The sequence below is a fragment of the Ovis aries genome, chromosome 25 (genome assembly GCF_016772045.2).
Source record: "Ovis aries strain OAR_USU_Benz2616 breed Rambouillet chromosome 25, ARS-UI_Ramb_v3.0, whole genome shotgun sequence".
NCBI lineage: Eukaryota > Metazoa > Chordata > Mammalia > Artiodactyla > Bovidae > Ovis > Ovis aries.
Genome location: NC_056078.1, coordinates 18,651,132 through 18,669,608, shown reverse-complemented (window position 1 = coordinate 18,669,608; position 18,477 = coordinate 18,651,132). Strand labels below are relative to the sequence as shown.

General features: G+C 34.4%; 1 protein-coding gene across 4 annotated transcripts in view; it reads left to right on the top strand.

The window, feature by feature from the left end:
• JMJD1C (jumonji domain containing 1C) overlaps nucleotides 1-18,477 on the top strand; it is a 321,244-nt gene that overhangs the window by 218,404 nt on the left and 84,363 nt on the right. For all 4 annotated transcript variants that reach the window (XM_027962302.3, XM_042241158.2, XM_060406499.1 and 1 more), the window contains exon 3: nucleotides 15,857-15,970. Coding sequence is in view for 3 of the 4 variants with exons in the window: in XM_042241158.2 (XP_042097092.1) it covers nucleotides 15,857-15,970 (114 nt within the window). In the remaining variant the exon portion in view is untranslated. The remainder of the gene's footprint in view (nucleotides 1-15,856; nucleotides 15,971-18,477) is intronic.

Below are 18,477 nucleotides of genomic sequence, written 5' to 3'. Positions count from 1 at the left end.
TGACAGCAGATAGCTCTATCATACTCCTTTCTCTATCTTGAACCAATTAGTTCTTCCATACAGGGTTCTAACTGTTGCTTCTTGACCCCCATACAGGTTTCTCAGGAGACAGATAAGGATGGTCTGGGATTCTCATCTCTTTTAAGAGATTTGCTTTATATCAGTCAGTTCAGTTCAGTTGCTCAGTGGTCTTTGTGACCTTGTGGACTGCGGCACACCAGGCTTCCCTTGTCCATCACCAACTCCCAGAGCTTACTCAGACTCACATCCACCGGGTCAGTGATGCCATCCAACCATCTCATCCTCTGTCATCCCCTTCTCCGTCTGCCTTCAGTTTTTCCCAGCATCGGGGTCTTTTCCAATGAGTCAGTTCTTTGCATCAGGTGGCCAAAGTATTGGGAGTTTCAGCTTCAGCATGAGTCCTTCCAGTGAATATTCAGGACTGATTTCCTTTAGGGTTGACATATATATTGCTTTATATATTATAGTATAAAATAAGCTAGTTAATCCCCTCCCCCTTTCCATCTCCTAACCAGTGACCATTAGTTTTTTCTCTCTATATGTGGGTCTGCTTTTTTTTTTTCTATTCACCGTGCTAAGTCGCTTCAGTTGTGTCTGACCCTGTGCCACCCCATGGACTGCAGCCTGCCAGGCTCCTCAGTCTGTGGGATTCTCCAGGCAAGACTGCTGGAGTGGCTTGCCATTTCCTTCTCCGTTATATTCACTAGTTTGTTGTTATTTTAGCACTTGCTTCCTTATGTAGTGTTTCTTCCCATTAGAGTAGAAAAATTCATAGTTCCATGACCATTTAAGTGGTTTGATTTTTTTTTAACTAAATAATGTAACTTTATAAGTGTGCTCATGTTATCCAAGGCCAAGGTAGAATACACTCAAAGTTAAAATATAAAATATAGTTTGATGTAAGTATACTGGGAAGTAGGAAAGATCATCCTAAGGATTCTGGGATTAGGAAAACTTGTTCCACTTTAAAAAACTCCTAAAAGCAGGTGGTAAGTAGTCAATGTAGAGAAGCTATCTCTGAGGAGAAAGCAACTTCTCAGGGAGTTTTGAAAGTGGTAAAACACCACTAAATCCATGGGAGTCCCAAAGAAGTTTATTTGCTCAGACTGCTTACGGGCTGCTGAAACTTTGAAGGAAACTAAGATCCTGTAAGGAATCTTTATTATCTATGAAGAGTCTAATTGTGATAATTTCCTTTCTGTATAGAGATAAACTTAAGCAAAAAGCTTCTGTGCATCACTAATGGGTCTTACCTTTTTCCCTTCCCACTTAGCCTTGGGACTTTGGTTGCCTCATCCTCTTAGAGGAAGATGTCCTCAATGGAATAGGAACTGATCTAAATTAAGAAAACAGAGCTTTAGAAGGGAGGGAGTTTGTTTAAAGGATGTATAGCAAAATTACATTATATATTAACCTGAAATTGGATAATGGGTATTCCTTTTCTCTGGGGGGATTTTTGTTTTGTTTTTGTGGGGTTTTTTGCAATATAACTTTCAGTTGTCCTGTAATATATTAGAAGGGAAGGGAAGTTCATTTTGAGTGACTCATAATTTGATAGTAATTCAAAGAAAATACTTAAATGCCAAAGTCTTTAAGTTCTCTGTTCTGTTGTAGTCTTTTTACTTGGCGTTGTAGTTAGTATTTTGTTATTTCAGGGCTGTCAAAATTTGGCATAAGTTATCAATACTTACTGAAATATGCTTGAAATTTTTATAACTTTGATATTACCATATTTTGAATCTAAATAGTTAAGCATATATGATAATTATCACCTAAAATGTGTTAATTTTTAAAATAACCAAAATAGTTAATGTATTATACTTAATGGAGATTGTGAATTCCCCTTGTTAGTTGAAAACTTCAGCTTCCAGATTGTTGCTAACATCATCAGTGTTTTTAACAAACAAGGATATAATGGAGAAATAATTGTAGAGGACTTGTGCTGCACAAGTAACAGATGTTTGCCATACAGAAGTTCTCAAAACCAAGTAGATACCATATTAAAGTTTCCAAGAGTACAAGCGGTGAAATGATTAAGAAAAATGAGAAAAAATATTTTTAAATGTTTTCTTTAGCTTAACTTTGAATTTCTTTTGTGATTTTCTGGTTATTAACATTTTAACACATGTTTTGCATTTATGGTTGAGTTGACTTAATTTTGTAATATTTTTTATTCTCACAAAATTACATTTACTTTTTCATCATAAGAGATAAAAGGATCTGTGGAGTACAGAAATTTCTGTGTCATGAAAGTCTCCGACATAGTTTTATTTTTACCAAGCAGAGCAAGTCTTGGTTGATTTAGTCTGAAATGGGAAATGTTACTTTTTACTTTGCATTCTGCCACCTTAAGTCAATAAGGTGAACATGAACATTCAGCAGTACTCTTTTTATGCTTTTTTACATGCAAAAGTAGCAGTAGCAGCATTTATGAAAAGTTTGGTTTAGTTTTGTTCATCTTCAGTTTGCTCTTAAACATTAAGCTGCTTAAAGAATACAGTATTAGAATCTTAGAATTTGAAAATGTCTTTGATATTTCATGAACAACCCTTTGCCAAAGCCAGGAATGGGATCCTTCAGTGACAAGCTAGTCAAGTTAGTTTTCATCCAGATTCTTGATTGCTTCTAGTTATTGGAAGGTCACTACTTCATAAGTCTATGTTGGTTTGATAGTGTTTAATTATTAAAAATTTGTATGTTCTTTGTGTTGAGCTAGAATTGGCTTCCTGGAAATTTTGCTTATAAGCTTCTTTCTTTTCAAATTACCCAACCCTTTAAATAATTGTATATAATTAAATGTTGTTTGTTCATTCTTTCAAATGATTCTAATAATCCATGATTTTAAAGTGTCGAACATCTTTGTTTGTAATTGTTCCTCTTTTATGTCCCAAATTGAACAAGATATTCCGACATTGTTCAACCAATGTAAAGTCTAAAGGGACCAGTACCTCCCTTGGTCTGGGTACTTTGTGTCAAAATTTTGATTTATCCCCCACTCTGTCCTTTCTTTTTAAAAATACATAACTTCTCTTGGCTTAGTGTCTTGAAATCCTCCAGGACTCTTTTCACATGAATTTCTAGGAATCTGGATCTCTCTTACATTCTACCTGTGTAGTTGATTTTTTTTTTTTAACTTAAAAATAGAACCTAAATTTTTGACTATTAAATTTGAGAGTAATCCTTACTCCACTTTTCTTGATCATTTTAAAATCTAGGTCTTAATTGCATTTTTGGTAAGATTTATTTTGGAATAATTCTGTCATATTAATTTGTAAATAAAGGTAGCCTTCAAGTTATAGTGTGTAAGATGAAAGATGAAGGGATTGTATATGTTAAAAGTAATACTGTTATTCAGTACTGTTTAACTAGATGTAAATGTACCAAGAACCGTCATGTAGCCCACATTTCATTGATTTACCTACGGTAGAGTTTCTTCATAAAAGTAACCTTTGTTTTTACTAAAAGACAAATTACTCTCAGTGAATATATTTGGCTCTTAGTAATCACTGTGTGGGTTTGTTTTTTTTTTTTTTCCTCTTCCATGGTTCTAATTGTCCATCTTGGAGTTTTGCTGAAGTTCATTTGCTAGCATGTATTTTTTTTCTGAATAGCTCCTTTATTTACAAATATTAATAATATAAATAGATAACTTATTTTTAATGTCTTGATAATGTTATTTTTTTCTCCAAAGATTGCCAGTAATGGCTCTGCATTTGTATCTGTCAATTTAATATGCTAACATGTAATTTATCGGAACCCATATAAAGTTGGAATTTTGGTTGTTTAACAAAAGAAGGATGATTTTCCTCTGATTTTTGTAATAATGGAAAAGTGAAGAAGGCCTAAATCTCCCAACACTGAGAAAAGGTGTAATGAAAACTTAATGTTTGCTTAAGTATTTATTAGTTAGATATTTTAAATGATGGCAATGTCATAGCATAAAGAGAGCGCTAAGTGGAAAATTGCCTGGCAGTCTAGTGGTTAGGGCTCCCTGTGCTTTCACTGCAGGGGCCTGGGTTCAGTCCCTGTTTGGGGAACTGTCATCCCAAAAGCTGTGTTGCGGACCAAAAAAGAAAGAGAAAAAGAGTACTAAGTGAAATGAGCAACTTATAAAGCATATGTTCCTTAAAACTTGGTAACAAATATACATACTTGTGAAAAAAAGGCCAAAAGGACACATGCTTAACTGACTGAGTTCATGCTTAGAACTATGAGATCCTTTTCTACACTCAATTGTTTTCTTTTCCAAATTATTCTCTAATCTCAACAAACTGGGGAAAATTCTGAAAGAGATGGGAATACCAGATCACCTGACCTGCCTCCTGAGAAAACCGTGGAGGTCAAGAAGCAACAATTAGAACTGGACATGGAACAACAGACTGGTTCCAAATCTGGAAAGGAGTACGTCAAGGCTGTATGTTGTCACCCTGCTTATTTAACTTATATGCAGAGTACCTCATGCCAAATGCCAGGCTGGATGAAGCACAAACTGAAATCAAGATTGCCAGGAAAAATATCAATAACTTCAGATGTGCAGATGACATCACCCTTAGGGCAGAAAGTGAGGAGGAACTAAAGAACCTCTTGATGAAAGTGAAAGAGGAAGTGAAAAGAGGACATTGAAAAAGCTGGCGTATAACTCAACATTCAGAAAACTAAGATCATGGCATCTGGTCCCATCACTTCATGGTAAATAGATGGGGAAACAATGGAAACAGTGACAGACTTTATTTTCCTGGGCTCCAAAATCACTGCAGGTAGTGACTGCAGCCATGAAATTAAAAGATGCTTGCTCCTTGGAAGAAAAGCTGCTGCTGCTGCTAAGTCACTTCCGTCGTGTCCGACTCTGTGTGCCCCCGTAGACAGCAGCCCACCAGACTCCTCCGTCCCTGGGATTCTCCAGGCAAGAACACTGGAGTGGGTTGCCATTTCCTTCTCCAATGCATGAAAGTGAAAAGCTATGTATGACCAGTCTAAACAGCATATTAAAAAGCTGAGACATTACTTTGCCAACAAAGGTCCATCTAGTCTAAGCTGATTTTTTCAGTAGTCATGTGTGGATATGTGAATGGACTATAAAGAAAGCTGAGCGCCAAAGAATTGATGCTTTTGAACTGTGTTGTTAGAGAAGACTCTTGAGAGTCCCTTGGACTGCAAGGAGATCAAACCAGTTAATCCTAAAGGAAATCAACCCTGCATATTCGTTGAAAGGACTGATGCTGAAGCTGAAGCTTCAATACTTTGGCTACCTGATGCAGAGAACTGACTCATTGGAAAAGACCCTGATGCTGGGGAAGATTGAAGCCAGAAGAAGGTGACGACAGAGGATGAGATAGTTGGATGGCATCACTGACTCGATGGACATGAGTTTTAGCAAGCTCCTGGAGTTGATGATGGACAGGGAGGACTGGTGCGCTGCAGTCAGTGGGGTCACAAAGAGTCAGACACAACTGAACGACTGAACTGAACTGAAAATAATTATTTATAAGGAAAACTAATTTTTTCTAGAAACAGGATCCAATATGTGTTTTGTATGGTTTAGTTTATTTTTAATTCCTAGTTTACACTTTCTACATTTAAATATTTTTTTCTTGACAGACATACTAGTGACAAAATAATTAAACTGAAAAACTATTAATATCAGTGTTTTCTCATTGTCTGAAATGCTGTTTTTCAGAAAGAAAGTGAAAGTGAAATTGCTCAGTCGTGTCCAACTGTTTGGCGACCCCATGGACTGTAGCCTATCAGGCTCCTCCGTCTGTGGGATTTTCCAGGCAAGGGTACTGGAGTGAATTGCCATTTCCTTCTCCAGGGGATCTTCCCAACCCAGGGATCGAACCTGGGTCTCCCGCATTGTAGACAGAAGCTTTACCATCTGAGCCACCTGTTTTTCAGAAGTTATCTTTAAAAGCTCCTTTATGTTGAATTGTTTACCTAGTTCTTTTTGATAGGCGCTTGTTCTTTTTGATAATTGAAATAAGTGTCTTCGGTTTCCTCCATTTTACGTTCAAAGTTTAAAGCTTTATTCAGCAGATCGCAAGACACTTTGCTCTCTGCTACCTCATGTCAACAAGCATGAAGAAAACATGGTTCTTTTACACCGTATTACATAGTAAAAGTCATTCATTCAGTTATGAATTCAGAAATCTTGTTTCTAGTTGCAGCGTTTCTTCAAGTATTTTGATAAAAGTCATTTAATCTCCCTGAATGTCCATTTCTTCATCTGTAAAAATGAGAACCTTAGTCACTAAAGTTCCATTTCTGTTTTAACAGCTGTTTTTCTTGTATTTGATTTCCTCATTTTCATTTTATCCCCTCTGATTTGAAAATCCACCTTTATTTTACCCTGAATTCCCATACTTACCTGAAACTATTTTGGGACTTTTTGAACAATCCATTGATTATTATTTATGTGTGTTGTGTTCCAGTTTCACCTTGTTGTATTAATTAAAGCATTAAAAATGTGTTGTATCTTTTATGGCTAGTTCCATATCATTGATTTGTATTTATTCTTTTCTTTCTTTCTAGAACTTGTCTGATTATATTTTCCATAAATTCGATGTGTTTGCTTGCAAAATGTTCTTGATATTTTTATCAGTCATATTAAAATTATGGAATAGTTTTTTTTTTAACATTATTGACAGAGGTTTAAAGGAAAAATATCAGGTATTCAGAATATTATAATATAAGCAAGGGAACCAAAGTAAATCATCAAACATCACTGTATTAATGAATTTGGAGGCAACTATTTCTAAAATTGTAGTGAGACTATTTCTAGTGGTTTTGAAAGAAGCGTGAAAACTTAGCATTTAATTCTAGTTATTTTTGGTTTTATGTGGTTACAGGGTATATCTGTGTCCTCCAGTAGTATATAAAATATAAAAAATATAAAATATAAATAATATAAAAAATATAAAAGCTATAAAATACAGGTTAGAGTAAGATGAAAATTTAGGTCTAAAAATCTATTGCTGTAAGTTTTAATTTTATTTCTTGCTGCAGTGGATCTTCATTGCTTCACACAGGCTCTCTCCAGCTGCGGCGAGTGGCGGCGCCTCTGATGGGGAGGTGCCACGTGCTTCTCCTTGCGGGTGGCTTCTCTTGGTCTAGGTGCCGGGGCTTCAGCAGTTGCAGCGCTCAGTAGTTGTGGCCCATGGGCTTGGTTGTCCCATGGCATGTGGAATCTTCCCAGACCAGGGATTGGGTCCATGTTACCTGCATTTGACAGGTGGATTCTTGACCATTTGACCCTCAGGGAAGTCCTGGAATTATTTATTAATGGAAAGAAAAATTAGTTACCTTAATGGCATACACCCATGAAGTTGTAGAGGAGAAGGACAGTCAGACCTCCCTACTTCTGTGTTCTGCATATGAGGAGTCAATCGACCATGGATGAAAAATTTCAGAAGAAAAAATACCAAAAGATTCTCAAAAGCAAAACTTGAATTTTTCTTGTGCCTATCAACAATTTTGGGGACTTTCCCGGTGGTTCAGACAGTAAAGAATCTGCCTGCAAGATAGGAGACCCCAGGTTCGATCCCTGGGTTGGGAAGATCCCCTGGAGAAAGGAATGGCAGCCCACTCCAGTATTCTTGCCTGGAGAATTACTTGGACAGAATTACTTGGAATTACTTGGACAGAGGAGGCTGGCAGGCTTACAGTCTATTTGGTTGCAAAGAGTTGAACATGACTGGGCCACTAAAGCTGTCAACTATTTACATAGTATTTATGTTAGGTATTATAAGTAATCTAGAGATGACTTAAAGTATATGGGAGGGTTATATGCAAATACTATTCTATTTCATGTAAGAAACTTGAGCCTTGAAAGATTTTGATATCTTCCTAGACCCTGAAACCAATTCCTTGCCATTACAGAGGAATGATTGTAAGTTAAACCTCATGATTATTGGGAAGAAAAAAGATTGATCAGGGAGATTCTTAAAGAGAAGCCATAGATAGGACAAACAGATAAAACTACTACTCCAGTTAGAGTATGTGCTTTATTGGTACTCAGAAGGACTAGAAGGAAAAGATAAAAGGACACTGAATTCAGCCACAGTGCTTATTGAAACACAGAGACTGTTTGCATAGTGCTTTTGTGTTCTCAGCAGTGATTTTTCTTAGTCAACTATATGTCATAAAAATTATGATAAATATTTACAGAGTTAAATGAACACATTCTGTTGTTGCATAACTTTCCTCTTACGACTGGGGCACTTTACCCAGGATGTTGTGAAGAAGGGAGGGAAAGGTGTACTAATTCAGGACATGGCACACATACTGGTTGATTGAATGTCCTGCATGCTTAGGGGAGAAAAGAGAGTTAAAAATCAGTGTTAGGTCTGTATCATCTGGATATCCTAGAACTTCATGGTCTGTTGAAGTACACCATGCTACACCGCGTTTGCAGTGCCTGGAATATCTACATAGATATATTAATGTGAAGATGTTAGTCATTAGGGTAATAAACCACAATGCAACAGTTATGCATTTGATTATGTATTTTATAGATTAATAGGACAATAGGACATATTGAAAAGTATTTTCCTCAATCTAATCAGCTTCAGATAAGGCCATATCAAGTTCAAATCATTTTTAAATTACTATTGTTTCTCTTATTTTCCTATCCTTGTGTCTGAAAAAGTACTTAAAATGCTAAAGCACTGAAACTTAGAGGTTTTTGGTGTTTTGTATAGTCTGTATACTTGGAGAAATCCACTTGTTTGTTTAGATTTCTGTAAAAGATGTAAAGATGTATCTGTAAAGATGAGGGGTTTCTTTCATGGTTCAAAATAAATGGTACCGAAATGCTAGTTTAACTCTTAATTATATGTATAAAGGTTCTACAATTATTGGAAGGAACAGATTTTCTTCGGATAGCCATACAGTATTGCCTTCCTTTTAGCCTCTGTTTACTTTCTCACCTCTGTTGATTTATTCAGCTTGTAACCTAGAAACCAGCTAAAAAGGAAGGAAGTCAGAGATGTGTATTTCTGGGCAGTAACTGGAGTAGTTTCCTCTTCCTCTAGCCTGGTTTAGCTGCCAGAAAAGACCTTTTACCCAACCGAAAAAAAAAAAAAAAAAAGAAAAAAAAATTTAACTCTTCAACTTCCTTCCTTAATGCATTAAGGAAGGTATAAGCCGCAAGAAGAGCCAGTTTGAAGAATTAAAATGCTGCTCTCCTCAAATTTGTGTTTTTTGCCGTCTGAAAGGTGATATTTAATAACATCTCTTACAAGTTGTAAGAACAAGAGAATTTAAGGAGACATGTTGTAAGAGCTAAGCAACTTACGCTTGCTACCAAATGCTTCCTCGGTATTGTTACTTCAGTATTTTTATTTGTTAGAAATTTGTCAGTGTACCAGACCGAACATACATTTATATATTTATAAAAATATTTGGGTTACTTGCTTAACCATGTCCAACTCTTCACAACCCTATGGACTGTAGCCTACTAGACGACTCTGCCCATGAGATTTCCGAAGCAGGACTACTGTAGTTGGTTGCAGTTCCCTTCTCCAGGGGATCTTCGTGACCCAGGGATTGAACCCTGGTCTCTTGCATTGCAGGTGGATTCTTTACCATCTGAGCCACCAACGAAGCCCTATAAAAATATTTATCAAGCCCAATTTAAACATTAGGAAGATACTTAAGGTTTTCAGCTAGTTGCACTTGTAACCTTTATTTATTTCCATTAAGAATCGACTATGTCACAAAGAGTCAGACAGGACTTAGCAACTAAACAACAAAAATGTAGTATTTATGGTAATGGAAAAGTATCTAGCTTTAATGTAACCGTGATGTATGAAATAAAAATGAGTGGTTTTTCGGTACTGATGTTATTTTAATTTTATAAAATTATTAAATTGTGTATCACTAGCAATATATAAATACTGTGGCAGTTGTTAAGTATAGTTCTTAAGGCTACTTGATTTTGTAGGGCACATAGTACTTGAGGAACAAACATTTTTTTAATAACAACATAGTCAAATCTGAAATTTATGCGAGATTATAAAATGCATCTTGTGAAATATTTAACTCATTCTCTAATATACAGTAAACTGTAGAAAAGTAGTATGCCCTGTTTTAAAATTTGATAGTTTATAATATAATGTAATAACCTGAATCAAATATTTGCTGTTTGTTTTGGGCTCAGAATAAGGCTGCCATATTATTCCAGTTGTTTTTTTTGTAAACTTATATTACACTGAATTCTTTTAATTCCATACATGTTTTATGATCACATCTTCAGTAATTATGAAATGAAATACTGGTATTCTATATGTGATTTAATATTCACTTGACTCATTATTAAAAAGTACTTTGTTCTAAAGTTACATTTCATTTCTATCACTGTTCTAAAACTGAGTTTTACTAATATTTTTAGAATAATCACTATTCCTCTCTTTCATCTTTAAAACAAAAAAGGATTGAGATTTTCATAAGTACAATGCATAATAGACTAAATTTAAAATAGCTTTTTTTTCTAGTAGTTAACGTAATGTTTTTTATGAAATGAAGCTGATACATCTGGAATAGATTTAAAGGGACAGGGCACTGGCTGGGAATTGGAAGTTTTTCTCTTAAGACGATTTGATAAATTGGTTGTGTGGTATTAAAATCAGTGTAAATTTTTAGATTTATTGAAATTGCAATACCTAACATTGGGACAAATTTAAAATAAAAGGCCATTCACACACATCATTAAAAATAGGTGAATGTTTTCTTGTACTGGGAGATATCTGACATTCTTTCTTCATATTCAGTGTGTTTATTATACATACAGCACAGATCTCAGTTCAGACTAATCACGTGTCAGGTGCTGAATAGCCATCTGTAGCTATTAAAGGTTTTTATAACTATGAACTATTTAAATTATTCTTAAAAATAATAAAAATGTTTCAGGAATATTTTTTAATCTGCCAAAATAAATATTACCAGTTAGTTTTTCTTTTGAGTAAAGTTGTTGGTGTGGTTGTTGGTTATGTCATTTGATTTCACTTAGATTATTACCCCAGAAATGTTTTAAACTGTTTCCCCCGCCCGGTGTTTTTTAAAATATCAGTGTATTTCCAATGAAAAATGAGTAAAAGTAAATTCTTTACTTGAAAACACACTAGAAAGTATTCTTCATAGGTTTAAAGCTACCTTTTACTTTTGCCCAGCTGAGAGATATTTACGTCTTGTTTTTTGCACTTTCTCACCTTGGTGAATCTGTAAGGCAGAAACTTTGCATTTGCCTTCTGAAGGAGACAGTAAACTTGAGCTCTCAGTCTCGCCACTAGTCTGTCTTTGTCTGTTGTTAAAATTATGAGCCAGTCTCTATGGCGCAGCCAAATGAGTAATCACCAGTAATGTGACTCGTGCTGGAAGTGACTCCATCAGCACCTGTGACGGAGGATTAGTTACAGTTTACAGAGCACCGCCTCTTCCCTTCTCTCAGTGTGCCCTAAGCCAAGTAGTCGTTCTCATTTGGGTGTCTGCGCTGTTGGAAGCTACTGCAGTGTGTTTCCACACAGACAGAGTACAGTGGGAAAAGGCTTTCTCTAGCTGATGGATGGCTGTTCTCTCTATCTGGAGTATCTTACTGGTTATGTAAGCGACCTCGGGAGAAATTATCCTGACCCAGATCGGAGGATGCAGCAGAGCTTCAGCTGCAGGATTTCTTGGTCGTTAACACCACAGTGCTGATGACAAAGAGCGAGTTGTAATCCTCGTCACTGCCAGGACTGAGCCAGAGCAGACAGAAGATCGTCATTTGCTCGTCGGAGACTTGTTAGGTTACAGCCTCTGCTTCGTTCTGTGGTCTTGGCTTTTCTTACTATACAATGACGACGCTGCAAGTGAGCTCAGAAATGCTTGGTTTGAGAGCCCTTTGCCTGTGATTTTTGAAGACTTAAGAATTATTGAGGCTAGATTTAAAAAAAAAAAAATACTGCTCAAGAACAAAATGGAAATGTCAGCTATACTTCTTGACCTTTAAAGCCTTGTCGTGGATATCAGAGATTTAAAGATACTTTAAAATTCTCAAGAATAAAGTACGGTTTGTATTTTTCTGCTTCCTTTTTCTTTTGTCTTAATTTACATTTGGTTTTGCTTCTCGATTTTAGGAATTAAGGTCACTGTCTTTTTCAGGTCCAGCTTTCGTGGTCTTAGTTTTTTAGAATTTTTAATGATTTCATTTGTTTAGAGAGAGATTTATTGTGTCGGTAGTAATTTCCTAACACTGTAAGATAAAAAAAACAAGCTCAGTTGTTTAAAGTATTATAGCAGAAATGTTTTGGGTTAGGGTTTTAGAATATAATGTTTCAAGGGAAGTAGGGGTATTTGTTTTGTGAGGGTTTTTTCTGTCTGTATGCTTGTCCCCACCCCCAACTTGTTTTCTAACAGTATCGTGTTTTTCAATAGACCTGCTTGGGTGGGAATTTGGACTTTGTTCTTTCGAGTCACTCCAATCTTTTTTTTTTTTTTTTTTAAGACTAAACCTTGACTTCTAAAAATGTATCTTAGATTGTTTTCTGCTTTAGTATTTTGAGATTTATATCAGATTTTTGTAGTTTATGAGCCTAATTTTTTTCACTTGGAAAAGAAATTATTAAATGTTAACTGGAGATTGTTAGAAACTTGGACTGTAGACATAAACCTTGTGAATTTCCAGTCAGATGTTAAATGGTGAGCTTTAACATGGTTTGTTTGAGCAGCTGAGTTATGTTTGAGAACTGTAGCTGATTTATTTTAAAAATGTTTTTCGAGGAGGGCTCATCTGTTCGCCTCTTCCTCATGTGAATGGAATGTGGTGCAGCATGGAGCCCCAAACAGGATACAGTTGTTCTAAGCATTCTTCCTATAGCGTGGTAGGCCCTAGTAGAAATGCAGGCTCTCTACTAAGTATTTATTTGACTTTATACTATTTTTAAAGTGCAGTTAACAAAGACAAAGGACCTTAAACTCTCAGTCCATTAACGAAATTGAAAAAGTGTTTTGTTTAGTTGGCAGTTTTAATTTGGATTTTCAAAGACTTTTTTCAGCATTAGAATGAAGTCATTTTGTGATTAGGGTCACATTCTACTGTGACTTTCATCTGATGGTAGCTTGTAGCTTCCCCTTAGGCTGTGGAAGTTCCTCATAGAATGGTATATCTTTAGAGTCTTGAATTACTTAGCTATGCATGAGTTCTAGTTTCTTTGCATTCCAGTGCACCTAGACCCGTGAAATACTACAGATTCATCCAAAATCTGTAGGATTCATTCACTTTTATTTAAATATTTGTTTCTATTTTTAAGCTAATGTCTTTAAAGTGGATGTTTTTCACTTGGATACAAAAATTATTAATGGTTACATCATTGATTTGCCACTTTAGGGAATTAGCATGTATTTTAACTCAGTTTTATATGTTGTTAGTCTTTAATTTTTCAGTAAAGTAGGAACAGTCGCACATTTTTAGGGTTGCTTGTTTAATACATATTGAAACATTTCTTTAACAAGTACTATAAAAGTATTTATCGGCACTTGGGAACATATTTGTAGTTTAAGAGTAATTGCACGTTTTAAAATTTGCAAGTCCTTGTCCTATATGCTATTTAAGAAGCATGGTGTACTTTTGACTTCCATTTGTACATGGTTATTATAAATACTCATGCATCAGAAACAGGCCATTATAAACTAGCCTTTTAACATTTCTGATAGCTAAGATTCTACCAGTGGCTTTCAGTTCGATACCCTAAAATGAGAATTTTTTTTTTATTTTAGCCTGGAAACTAAATTTTTTTTCTCAGTAATTTAAATTATGATAAATTGGCCTATTGAAATTTACCCTTAGATCTCTGACTTACCTTAAAAAGCAGAGTTCTGAGAGGTTCTCTTCACAGGAATGTTTTTCATATTATAAAATGACTAGGTCTCATAGGAAATGCAAACCACCTGTATTATTTGCGTAAGAAAGAGGCACTCGGAGTGGAGAAGTTGACTTTTTTTCCCAGTCCTCCTTAATTGAATCGGTACAATAGGCATTTAGGTAGTACCTTTTGTGGGCCTTTTTTTAACCTTCCCAAGTTGACCTGATTTGGTACTGTTTAGAAAAAAATAAGAGCATTTGATGAAGTTCAGGGATTTAAAGTTCTCTTGAGAAGCTGCCAGTGTTTTCTAATTTTTTTGCTAAAAATTAAACAGATTTAATTTGAGAATATTACATATTTCTCGTGAAGAATTTAGTTATGGTAAATGGAAAGTGTCAGATGGCCACAGAAGCAGGAGATAGCTAAATAATAGGGAAATACCTGTTTTGAAAAATGTAACTTCCCACACACAAAAAAATACTTTTGATACATAAAAGGTTAGCCCTAGAACATGGGAAGGAAGATATTACTGTGATTAGGTTTTCTAATCATAAATACTGAAAGTAAATTGGAAATGTAAGATAATTTTTTTATGTTCATTTATGAACAAATACATTTATTAGTTCATGAAGTAAATAGTATAGGAATAAGGCATGTTTAAAATGCTTATTTATTCTCTTGTGTCTTCAGCTTTTTCAAAACACAGACTCCTGATGAAAGCTTTAAAGATAATTTCTTAAATAGAGAAGTTAACTGTTTAAGAGCCATTCTGAATTAAAAATCTTGAAAGGTTTTTCAGCTGAGTGTTTAGTTGTGATTAGCAAGATGTTAGATTTTTTGAAGACATAAATAAGAGGGAATTACAATGGCTTTGTATCTCCTGGAGATTTCTACTGTCTGCAGAAATCTTTGGTTTACATCCAAACGGTCGCACAAGTTGCTTGTAGCTAGAAGATTTCCCTTTGTGATACAAGTACTTCAGAAACTGAGTTGCTTTTTTATTTCATTTTCCAAACTTAGATTCTTTAATAGTAAAGTCACTATGTTTTTAAAACAGTAGAATATTGTTTTCATTTGTAAGTTTTAAAACACTATCATGGATATAATATCCTTGGCTTTTATTCAAATTGCTTCTACTTTGAAAATAATTAGGATAGTCATAAAAAGTGCATACCTAGTGCCTTTATTTCCTTCCTTCCTTTTCCTCTCTTGCCTCCTTCACTCCCACCTCCTACCCAAAATACGAGTAAATTCATTTATGTAAAAGTTGTCTTCAAATGACTATGGATTTGCTCAGTTCATCCCTCTACCACCGCACGCCCCCTTGTTTTGTTTTGTTTTGTTTTATAATAGTGAAAATCTGGAGAGAGTTTACTGGAAGGTGATTGTGAGTTCTGTGTAATAATTTTTACCTCCCTGTTCTTTTCCTGCGCCCTTCCCCCAGTACTGCTGTTACTGAAGCAGCTGGATTTTTATTTGTGCTTGGGGCAGGGGCGGGGGTAAGTAGTACATGGGTGGAGTTAAAAGACCAGATGCATCCTGATCATTTAAAATCCTTGATGTGAGTGAGCTACACATGTAAATAAACTACACATGTAAATCATAACTACTCTGTTTTATACAGAATAATACTTAACAATATTTTAAAAGTCGGGATAATAACCTCTCCTATCCAGTTTGCTTTTTTGGGAACAATTTCTCTTTCTTTAGATTAGGAATTTTTATACATATGTATATTTGATTATATCCTTTTCAACAACTGGGATGTATTAATAGACTGAGATTTTTTTCAAATGATTTCTTAAAATCTACTTAATTTCTTTTTAATAATAGAAAATACTCCAGATAAAAGCATCACTTTAGATTATGAAAACTGATATTAATTGGTAGCCTAAAATCATTATAATAATGACTTTAATACGTTGTGTTTATATATACCCCTTCACATTTTGAGGATAAAACCCAGAAAATAACCATTAGAATTTTTTTTTCTCTTCCAGACTTTCAAACCCCTGGTTGAAAAAAGTGTACCCAGTTCAATCACTGCAGTAGAATTCCTTGTAGATAAACAACTGGATTTTTTAACTGAAGATAGTGCCTTTCAGCCCTACCAGGTAAGAAATTTCAGGTCACTTTAAAAAATTACCTCTTCATTAAGGTTCGTTGATATTCAGATATTCTTTTGAATATTTAAGTCTAGCTTTCTAGCTAACATCAAGGTATATAAGAAACTTAATGCATTTGATAAAGTTTGATTATAGGGTAAATGATTGATTTATCCAGTCAGTACACACGGAGAACTTACTTATGAGCCAGGCAGCATCCTGTGGCTGTGCATGCACAAGTGAGCAAAATAAAAGTCCCTGCCATTCAAATGATGTTCATTGTTAGATAATAACTGGTTAGATATTAGTATAAATTATCTTTGTCTCCAGCTCTAAAGGTTAAGATTTGGGTCAATTCATGTAATTAAATGAGATTAGTATTTACTATATACATGCATATCAGTTTAGCATAATAGTAGTTCATTTTCTTTTTAAGTGGTAATTTTCCTTTTAGATTGTCATAAGTTGAATTGTGCAGTTTCTAGATTTTAATTCCCAGTTGTTGCAATTTAAATACAAAACTTAATTGGAAAAATGTTTTCTGGCTGGTTTTTAGATTTAAATCATGTAAAGAAACTCATATCAAAAGTAGGAAGCTAAATGTTTTTAAAATCTCTAGTTATGTTTTATCAGTTAATTTTTTAAAGGTAAAGGTTAAAATGCACAGCAGTTTGTTTTCTTTGTATATTTGAATTTTAGATTGAATTATATCAGTATTTTATAGGTTTCTTTTCCTTAAATGTTTAAGATAACATAGTAAGTACATTGAAAGAAAGTATAACTGGACTAGTTTGACTTGATTTTTAAAATGAAGCTGGAAGTCCATATTCCTGTTTCATTTCAGAATAGTTACTGATTTCAAAAGTAAAATGTAGAGGCATTGTTTCCATGGAAAGAACAAGAGCTTGAGTTAATGAGCAGTGGTTGGTTGTATGTGAGGTTATAATACTTAGGGAATTAGTTAGGTTCTTCTTTTATTAGATCTCCCAAAAGTAGATGATAATTCCCTTAGTTAAATGTTATTTTTTTCTTTGAAGTCTGCATGGATGTGCTTTTGTCTTTACACATTATTTTTCATAGTTCATTAAATGGCCTCATTTTTGTACTGTGATTATGGTATTTACAGCTAAAAATTTATAACAAGTTATAGTTTAATATTGGAGGTGTTAGAGCTTTTCCCTCGGGTTTTATTTTGTTTTGGTTATAGTTGTGATTGCCATTTTGCTTGCTTATAGTCTTACTATAATTTGTCTCATTTCTAACAGTCTTTTAGTGGGAATTAGACTAGGTGAAATCAAAGGAACCTTCCAACTTAGTGTTTTAATTCTGTGGTTTCTGATTAGCACTATAGAAGTTACAGCTTGGGTTTGATTTAGAGAACTGAAATCATTATGTAGAAATTACTTTTAAAAATAAACTCTTGCCAGGTGGCCTAAAACTCTACAACATGTTTATTAAAATTGTAATGATTAAAAGAATGTACTAACATATTACACAGGGTTTTTTGTACACATTTTAAAACTGTTTTAGATTCTGACAATTTTATTATTTTTATTAGAAATAAAAGCTTGAGAGCTAAAGTCTTGTTTGATTTGGTGATTTGTATAATTATCTTTGTTAGCTACGTATCTTCCTTTTGCTAGTATAGGTGAGTTGCTCTCTGGCCTAGAAGGATATAATATCTTCCAAAGGTGATATTATTCACTTGACATTGTAACTGTTTGTGTTTCATAAATTATGTGAATTTTAGTTTTAAGGAATTACACTAAAAGCACTTGATTTAGGATCCAGCATACCTCAATTTTAGTGTTTAAGTGTTTTTGAAGGAATAAATGATATACAGTAAAGCTTATTGTAGCATTTTAATTTCTGTATTTCATGTTTTTAAAACAGGTTTAAAATATAAAAATACTTACTCCAGTATGTACATTATAGGCACCTACTGTAGTATTTTCAATGAAAATTTACTCCAGAGACTGAAGATGGCTCAGTCTAGGTTTTCAAAGTTATTTATTTAAATGAATTTATGAAATATATAGTCCACATAAGGAAAGACTTTTAGAGTTCATGTAATTAGAGTAACTTTATCCCAGAATGCTTTTCTCTAACCAGTTGTCCAAACAGTACATTAAATTCCTTGGCATGTTAAACATGGCAGCTGTTCCTGGCATAGATTTTGTAAATAGTGCCTTGACATATCTTAACCTTAGGGTAACCTTATGTAAGTCAAAGGGAGTTAGGGGGAAATTAAGTTTTTTAAATGGTCTCCCTGTTTTTTCTCACTTATTTAAATTTCAAGAGGCAGTTTCTTCTGAATCTGGGTGTTAATTATCCATTGTAGAGTTCTTAAGTAGGGCAGGTTAAAACTTTGGAAATGGCTTTTCTGTATTAGGTGATGAGTAAGTACGCTTAAGTTTTGTTTGAAAAATTCCAAATGATGCTTCACTGTGAATCTATTTAAATAGTTTTATAGTGGGAATTCCTGTTCACCATCTTTTTCCTTGAGTTCTCATCTC